Genomic DNA, 9,295 nt, shown 5'->3' with positions numbered 1-9,295 from the left:
AACAGAACCCAAAACCCAACTAAACAACCCAAGATATGACATTATAAACTGCAGAACAAATATGATGGAGAAGTATGAAACTTAAACATGGTGTAGTTGCTTCTACTGCTGCTACACTACTGACATCAAATTGAGTTGATTTCAAAATAACTGACTAGAGGGAAACTTGAGTAGGTTCAAAAGTTCATGTTCCCCTTTGTCTTTCCGCATTGGACCTTGTGAGTTTTTTACGTGCACTTTTACAAGTCTTTTTTTGTGGTTTCAGGGAACTGACAGGACCCCCCCATCGCTTTCACATTGTCTCACCATGACATCTTTTGCACTTTCTAAGCATTGCGCTAAGACTGCGAGAGAGTTCAAGGGATCTGGTGGATGAGCAGGAGATAGTAGACAAACAAACCAGAATAAACTGGAATCACAGACTGCTTTCCATAATTTTATTTACCCTTTACTTTATTACAGGTAATAGACTTTGCTTTCAAACTTCTCCTTTGTTAGTTATAACTAGAGGTGTGTCGATCGATCGGTCACCGATCATAATCGGGCCAATTTCCGTGAAAAAGTGCATGATCGGTGATCGGCGATCATTGGCTCTTGTTGCCGTTACCGATCACCTGCATCTCATTTCCAGCCTGCCTGTGCAGCTGGTCTCCTTTTTCCTTCACACTGCGCAAACGCGCAGCAACAAATCCTAAGCGATGTGGAACTATAACGCACTGAGTGAATGGGGAAGTTTGTGTGTTGCGGCGGAAAATTGAAGCAGGTCAAAATGCATCAACACAACGAAGCTAATACGACATAAAAACAATGAGATACTTGACGGAGATTGGCTACATCGAGGCTCACTGCAGTAAAAAAGACATACGGAGGATCAGATAGCAGGTAAAGCAGCGCACAGCTACAAACACTCACCCGGATTAGCATGACGGTCAGAAAGCTAAACAAATAACCTGGAAAATTATTTAAGTCTTCGAGCTGCGATGTAAGACGCTGGTTCTGCTCTCCTGTTGAACCGCTGCTACGCTACAGGTAGTAATATTTCACAGACGGAGCTTCGCTTCTTCTCCACCTGGTGGTGACTCTCTCACCGAACCTCTGCTTAAAGCTGCAGCATCCAACCTAAAAAAAAAATAAATTTTACATATGTATTAAAACTTTCGCTGTCCTAACATGAGACAGATAATCTCTGAAAAAATAATTGATCTCCTCCCTGATCTGCATAATTACTCCGCTCAGTCAGAAACAGCCAATCAGAGCTAGCAGTAATCAGCTAGCCGCCATGCTAACAGGAAGTTTTCATTCAGTAACTCTGGATTGTTTATTGTAATGGATCCTGTTTTTGCCTTTGAATGTTAAGTTTTATACTTTAACTTCTTGGCAATGTTGAGAGGTTTTATTTTGGCTCTTTGTATTATTTAGCCTCTTCAGAGCCTTCATATGTTTTCAGTCTGTTAAAGATAGTATTATCAATAGCAGTACAATTTGCACAAAGCCTGTTTTGTTTAGTTTTCTTCTTGGAAAAAGTTATTAAAAACAAGTTTTTGTCTAAATTAAGGTGAATTCATGGTTCCTTTTTCCACATAATGTAACCGGTAGGGTTTATGATAAAAAAATAAATAAATAATAATTATGTGATCGGTATCGGTGATCGGCCCTCATGGGTGATCGGTATCGGTAGGAAAAAACCTGATCGGCACATCTCTAGTTATAACCAAAAGTACAGTGGAGCTGAGGATTTAGAATAGGCTACAGATACACCTCAATAAATATCCATATAATCAAATAGAGAAACTTGAACAATATAGTCCTCACAATTTGGCAGAAATGATCAGGGTTGTACATATTACCAAAAAAGACAAAAGACACAGAACTTTGTCAGTAAGCAATTTATTTTAACACAAACCAAAAACCATCACAAAGTTCCAAACTGACACTTTGATACGGTTTAGAAATAAAGTATGAAATCCAACTCAACACATCTGCTTTTGTCAGGGGACACAGAGAAAAACAAACAAAATATACTTCAGTCAGGTGGTAGAAAACAAACAGCTTTTTGCACCATATGAATAAAAAATATTTGACAAAAATATGTGCTGAACTATGAGGGATGCACCTTTGTTGAAGATCTTGATTTAAAGGGAGACTGAAACCACAACAAGATAACAATTGTGTCAGCGTTATAAGAAACTCCCAAAGATAAGATTCTTCTTTTGAAGAGTCATCAAGTATTTGTTCAGCAAAATTTGGAAGACAAAGTCTTATGTGTTCTCAGCTATTCAAGTCGCCTGACTCACAAATGGTGTTTTATGTTGAGCAGAGCAAGCAGAGCTGCAGCTATGGTAAAGAAGCAGTTGTACGAGTAAAAGAACACAGGTATAGACAAACACAACTAAAGGTACCCAGTGGGATTCCTCAGGGTTTTCACAGATAAAATCTATTCAAGCTACTGAGAAGCAAAGTGTTGAGGTGGCAGAATATTTTCAATATCAGTTTTGGTGGGAAACTAAACTTGCATGATATGGATTACAGACATTTCACAACCATCCGTAGTTTTCTTTCCCTCCAAAATACAGAAACGTTCCTTGGTATCTATGTGTCTGACACTAGCTGTGTTTCCATTAACAATGAAACTGCGCAAACTGAAATTATGAAAATAAAATTGCTTAATAGAAACACAAGTTTTTCACTAAAACATTTTGTGCTAGAGTAAGGTGTTTTTTTCAGCTGTATCAAAATTGGTTTATTTTGTAAAACTGCAATAGAAACAATGTTTTCGCATCATCCGAGTCACATGATCAACACCGGGATACTACTACTAGCATAAATCACAAAGAAGACGACGACAGGAAGTGGTCGGAAGATGGGTTTTACTGACTCATAGCATGAACAAACTTATTCACATGTGATTTTAATTACATTTCTTATTTAATAAAAACATCACGATTACAAAATTGTGGGGGGTTTTTACGTTAGAATATTAGGAATATTATCTAAGTTTTGTGCACATTTATAATGGAAACACAGCTAATGACAAGCTGGTTTATGACTTCCTGCAAGGATAATCTGAGAGGAAAAAACTGTAGGTGTTCAATGTTTGTTTAGTTACTAAATAATTCATGCATCAACAACAATTTTTAGCTTAAAACATTAAACAGACTTATGTAGTTGGGATGAAGTAGTTTCCCCACCCCATTATAAGACAAGTTACAAATTCTGACGGTACAAATAGCAGCAAACTGGCCAAACTGTAGCAAGTTCTCATTAAAACATAACCGCTGAGCATTTTATTGTAGAAGGTTTCCCACTGGGTTTGCATTGATTCATTCATTTGCATTGATACTGTTGAGCAGAGTAAACATTTTCACACAGGCACAAGGGTTTGCCTCTGCAGGCAGCAGGTTTATAGCCAGGGCTGGAATCCCTGACATGTTTATACACCGTCTTGAGGTTAAGACTATTAAAAAGTAAGTTTCATTTGGAGACATGGAGCTGCCTGTGGTTAATAGGAAACTGACATTATGACAACTACTGCAATGTGAGAGCGATGACTCAGATGGAGCTGAAGTCGGAGTCTTGTTCAAAGTTACATTTGCAAACCTAAAAGACCGTAAGGGCATTCATGGGCTTTACGCAACACCCTCTCACCTCCCAAAAACCCCCCAAAAAAACCCACTAAATGAGAGCCATAAAAATAATGTGTATTAAATCATCTACTTCTACTACCGACACATCGTCTACTCAACTGTTATATCTACATCTTTATAATACAAATCACAGACAAAACACTTTTGAAAAAGTTTCTCTTTCCCTTCTTGCTAACCTCTATGCCATAAACAGCTCAGTATAAATGGTAATGTACTCAGACACCACCTGTTTGGTATTACTGAAGGTTGCAGCACATAAAATATTTTTCTTTTTACATTTATTTTTATAGGTTCCAACAAATTTCTCCTCATCTGTTTATGATTTGATATATACAATATTTACATTTTGTGGATTAAGAGCTCTGGTTCAAAACCTGGGGGTTGAGGCCCTTGAGGAGGGATTCAAACATCTCTTCTTGAGACACAAGCAGTAACTTGAAATGGAAAACTTAAATGGTGACATGTGAGTCTTCCCTTTTAACAAACTCCTCCATCATACTGTACATGAATGGTGAACTGTAGCCCAGTGTTCTGAACGTTTTCGGCTTTCCGTCAGACATCTATCCCTCTTTGCTTCCTGAGAGGTGGCCTCTGAATAATGTCCTAAAAATATTTTAGACTCTGAGAAAATATACATGAAAAGTTGTTCAAATTTCCAAGAGCTATCAAGCGGAACATCCTAATTTATTTATTTAGCTTCAGAGTTTGACAACTTGCAGCAGAGATTGTGTCCTTGGGGAAATGTGGACAATATCTGTACCCCAAAAGAGTGTTTAGAAAGCAACAGATGTTGGGTTTTAGATTCAGGATTTCACTCTTTGCATCCAAGTAATATTTTCAGCTTGTTGCACAGAGTATCTGCACCTGACGGATAACACTGATCAAGAGGCCAGAGGTCACAGAGAGTGTGGGAAGCAGAAGTATTTATCACAACTGATATCATCAATGATTGATTTCTTATCACTGTGCAGCTTTAACTGATTACATGTCAGTGTCTTCTCACCCTGGTAGAGATCCGATCTTACTTCATAATGGAACAATGGCAGCTACAAACACCCTGGTGAGCTAAGCTAGCAGTGTCTGTCATTAATATGCATTCAACTGCTGCTTTATTAGCTACTCCTGTTCAAATGTGTGTTAACAGGCAGAATTAGAATCTGATTAGTTAATTATTGAAATAATCGTCAACTGATTTAAAGGCTTAAAGAACAACACTCAAAGCAGTAATTAAGCCAAAACTGTACAAAAATATATATACACTTTGCATTTAAGGAAAAAAAAAAAACTTTGTAAATCTGTTCCATACAGAATTTCTTAAGGGGCAGTATTAGCGTCACCCGATTCAAATTCTGAAAGAATAAATATCCAATTAAGCAATTTTTGATATACAATTATTAATCAGGGGGAAATAAAAAGTCAACAAATCAGTCCAACACTGTGTTGATGTTACGTAAAGCAAGCATGGCTGAGTTTAAAGTATCCTTCTAACATCACGTGTTGATGGAAGGATAATTTAGCTGCAGATGCTTCCTGTACTACACATGATCAAGCATTCACTGGAGGTATGCCGTTATTGCATTTTAGGTCATAAAAAGTTTATCTTCTTAATTACAAAAAGAATTTTAATTATTTGTTTATTTGCACCTTTTAATGTATTTCCATTATAAAAGACTTAAATGAAAAATGCAGAATGTGCATGTTTTCTTTTAGCCGATTGATCAATTGGTCGTCAGAATACTCGATAGATTAATCTATAGCTAAACTATTATTAGTTACAAACCTACACAAATAGTAAAGAAGTCAATCACAAGGAATATATTTATGCATCTGGAAGTGGATAGGATGACTTGTGAAACACTATTAGAGTGTAAGAAGGAGGAAGAAAAGAGATGTGAGTAACTTTAAATGTGGCATGGCTGTTTAAAAATGAGAAAATACCTAATTAGCAGATAGACACATTGGGTCAAGATGAAATAAAACCAACAGTAGCTAAGGTAACCACTTGCTAGAAAAGGTGTAAAGCCGCTACAACGCTACAACCAAGGAACACCTAACAAGGCAGCAGGTGAGTCTATTGTTCCCTGATTAGCTCTTGTGAAGACGTACCAGTAACGCCTGCGGTTGCATTCCCACTTTGATTTCTCCCTGGTGAAATTCCTCTTTGTCCATCTGACTCTTGCTTAGACGTGAGCCACTTACTTAAAAAGTCGTCATATCGTAGCTTCACCAGGTTTAGGAGTTGAAGGCAGAAACAGCGAGAATCCTGAGCAGTTAGCATAGCTAACGTAAGAGCTAGCATTAGCTTGATATGTTTCTAATGTTAAAGAAACAAGAGACCTTTGTGCTGTTACATAGTAGTCTAAAAACTTGCATTTAAAATAAAAATTAAAAAAAACATCCTGTTGGCCTGTTGTTTGTTCTTTCAGAGTTATACAGGAGAAAAATAACCTTTTTATTAGCTGAAATCTAATGCTTTGTCAATAACAACACCTCATTCCTGTGGTATTGTTTATCATCAGGATGTGATGCCTGATATTACCTTGATCCTGTTCCATCACAGCTTTTGGGCTGTGAGGTAACAAGGCTAACATGCTTTACAGGAGCTTCTTGGACTGCGGTTGGTTGGAGCCTTTGGAGGAGGAGGAGCTTTTAGCATCAGCTGATAGCAGAGCCATTATGTCCTGAAGGGCCTTTTGGATCTGAGCTCCAAACCTGTGGGAGTCCTAAAGAGACAAAGAATCGGATTAATCCTGATGAATAGATTACTGAAATAATCGTCAACTGACTTAATAATCACTTAATTGTTAACTACAGTAGACAGACTCAAAAAAGGCCGCTCGCTGAAAGAACAACATTATTAAAACAGTAATTAAGCTAAAACTAGACAAAAAAAAAATCTATAAATTTTGCATTTAAATAAAAATCTCCCATTAAACACATTTTGCTATTCAATTATTAATCAGTTAACCCAAAGTGAATCAACAGATCAGGCAGATTGTTTAACACCAGACTTTACTGATGTTATATCAAGCAGACGTATATCAGAAGTATTTTTGAGCTGCAGATGCATCCTTTATTACAAACGATCAAGCGTTCACTAACGGAGTGCTTTTGTTGCAATTTAAGCAATAAAACATTAATATTCTTATCTAAAAAATAATTTTATTTGTACATTTTAATGCGTTTCTAATTTTGCATAAAAAGGCTTAAATGACCAATCTGCAGAATGTGTACATTTTTAAAATCTGAATTAATTGTCAGAATAATTGATAGATTAATCAATAAGTAAAACAATCGTTAGTTGCAGATCTGTTCCGAACTCATTCTACGTAGATGGAATGATCCAAGCTCTGTCAGATGTTCAGAGGGCAGGATGTAGTTTTAGAACCTGGTCCAGCTGGAAACGTCCAACTCTCCTGACCTGTCTGCTGTGTTCCAAAAAAAAAAACTAAATTATTTACCCTTGACTGACAGCATAAAAAAAATCTGTCATGTACCAATGAATGAATTTGACGGGTAAAAACCCGTCAAATTCTAATCATATTAACATAGGCTATTCAGCCACATTTTTTATGCAGTTTAGTTAATTTTCACCTAGTTGAACTGAACTGTGAATCCAGATCTCATCACACATAAAGCAGATCTAACTTTTTCTCTGTAGTGACAAAAACCATTGACTGCAGCCCCAGTAACTTATATTAAATTAAATTAAACTACTTCAATTATGAGTTCTTCACCTGCCGGGGTCTGAACTCACAGCCTCACAAATTCTTCCTGACTCGCATCTGCAGAGAAATCTGCTCTAGTTTATCAGTCGGTTGGAACTGTCTGATCCAAACCGATCAATTGAACTCTACAAGCTTTTTACCCTGATCGAGGTCTGGTGTGCGCTTTTAACAGGATTTTTTTTGTGGTTTCGCTTCCCTGAAACGGACAAATGTTACACCTGCTGTGCTCCTGAGCGCTGCTCTCCTTCTGTGCGTGGGAGGGCAACATCTTCCAGCTCCATTTGTTAAAACAGCAGAGTGAGTTAAGTTTAATTCTTCACAGCGGTGGAGTCGCGTCTGCATTGGTTTGGAGCGCACTGCGCTGGTGACGATCTAAATAACTTCTGCAGCTTTGTTTATTTCCTCACGATGAACTGCCGGCTCCTATGTTTAGACTATCAGGGTTTCCTGATAGTCTAAACAGTAATTTATTAAATCCACTTTTCAGACTGGAAAAATAACCCTTAGCAGTTTTATTGCCATAACCACAGAACAGAAAATAACACATGTGAGAATGAAGAAGTGAAAACAGGGAAGGAGTCCTGGCTGCTCAGTTTGGGTTTTGTGGTTGAAGATCAAATAGAGGCTTGTAAAGCTGAAATGACAGGATGAAGAGCCCTCTAATTCTTAATAAGTAAATAAGGAAACAGCACTTAAAACTAAATGCTGCCATGTGTATGAAGACTAAACCTGAACACTAACCAGAAGTGAAGCGGCTATACTTACAGTCTCACTGCAGGAGTGCTTTGATGACACATGGAAGTTTATGAGGTCCTCTCCGACAATGATGTATGAAACCCCATAACCATCATCTGCAACCTGGTGGCATACAAATCCTGCATTAGTGTGTTTTTGTTTCAGTTTTTCAGTGTTTTTTCACTCTTTCTACTTGTCTGGAAGCACAAAGAAGGTTTTTATACAATTTATCCTTTTTTGCTGTTTCTTAAAAACAAACAGGATCAATCCATAGTGGAGGTAGAAAAGATGCCTGACATGGATTCAGGCATTTTTAAAGAAGATAATTGCTATTTGTTATGCTTACATGCATATTTTGCTACTTTTACATCCTTGTCATTGTTGCTCTGCATCATTTCTAAGCTGTTGAACCTTATGAGTGAAGTCAATTTCTATCTATATCACATTTCAGCAACGAGGCAGTTCAAAGTGTTTTACTTGATAAAAGGTTCATACAGTCTCCAATTGTGAAAGAAGCAATAAACATTTTGTCAAATGGAATCATCAAATGATCAAAACGATCATTTTGTTGAACCTATGGTTGTCTATGTTTTATTTATTATGGATCATAAACAGTTCTAAACAGCTGGGTTTTTAGTCTAGATTTAAAGGAGTTCAATGTTTCAGCTGTTTTTCAGTTTTCTGGAAGTTTGTTCCAGATTTGTGGTGCATAGAAGCTGAATGCTGCTTCTCCATGTTTGGTTCTTGTCCTGGATGCAGATCAGAACCAGAAGACCTGAGAGGTCTGGAAAGTTGATATAACAGCAGCATGTCTTTAATCTATTGTGGTGCTAAGCCTTTCAGTGATTTATAAACTAAGAATATCTTAAAGTCTATTCTCTTAGTGAAGGACTGTAGAACTGGGTGATGTTCTCCGTCTTCCTGGTTTTAGTCAGAACACCAGCAGCAGCATTCTGGATCAGCTGTAGCTGGAGGATTGATTTTTTTTTAGGCAGACCTGCTGTCACAGGAATTAATGCAACTAAAGATAAACACATGAATGAGTGTCTCTAAATCTTTCTGAGACATTAGTCCTCTAATCCTGGAAATGTTCTTCAGGTGACAGAAGGCCGACTTTGTAACTGTCTTTATGTGGCTCTTAATGTTCAGGTCAGAGTTTTGCTAGTTTCCAGCTGTAATAATGAAGCT

General features: G+C 37.4%; 1 protein-coding gene across 2 annotated transcripts in view; it reads right to left on the bottom strand.

Annotated features, from left to right (window-relative positions):
- Positions 1 to 1,871: 1,871 nt before the first annotated feature.
- Positions 1,872 to 9,295, bottom strand: part of LOC106932734 (carnitine O-palmitoyltransferase 1, liver isoform-like) — a 19,481-nt gene continuing 12,057 nt past the window's right edge. For both annotated transcript variants that reach the window (XM_015011577.2, XM_088008058.1), the window contains 2 exons: positions 8,138 to 8,230; positions 1,872 to 6,367 (listed from right to left, as the gene is read on the bottom strand). In XM_015011577.2, coding sequence (XP_014867063.2) covers positions 6,239 to 6,367; positions 8,138 to 8,230 — 222 coding nt within the window. In that variant the 3' untranslated portion in view covers positions 1,872 to 6,238. The remainder of the gene's footprint in view (positions 6,368 to 8,137; positions 8,231 to 9,295) is intronic.

The sequence above is a fragment of the Poecilia mexicana genome, unplaced genomic scaffold, assembly GCF_051168715.1.
Source record: "Poecilia mexicana isolate PSO_F unplaced genomic scaffold, ASM5116871v1 scaffold_8, whole genome shotgun sequence".
In the NCBI taxonomy this organism is placed as follows: Eukaryota; Metazoa; Chordata; class Actinopteri; order Cyprinodontiformes; family Poeciliidae; genus Poecilia; species Poecilia mexicana.
Note: the sequence above shows the minus strand (reverse complement) of the source record. Positions and strands in the feature narration are given on the sequence as shown.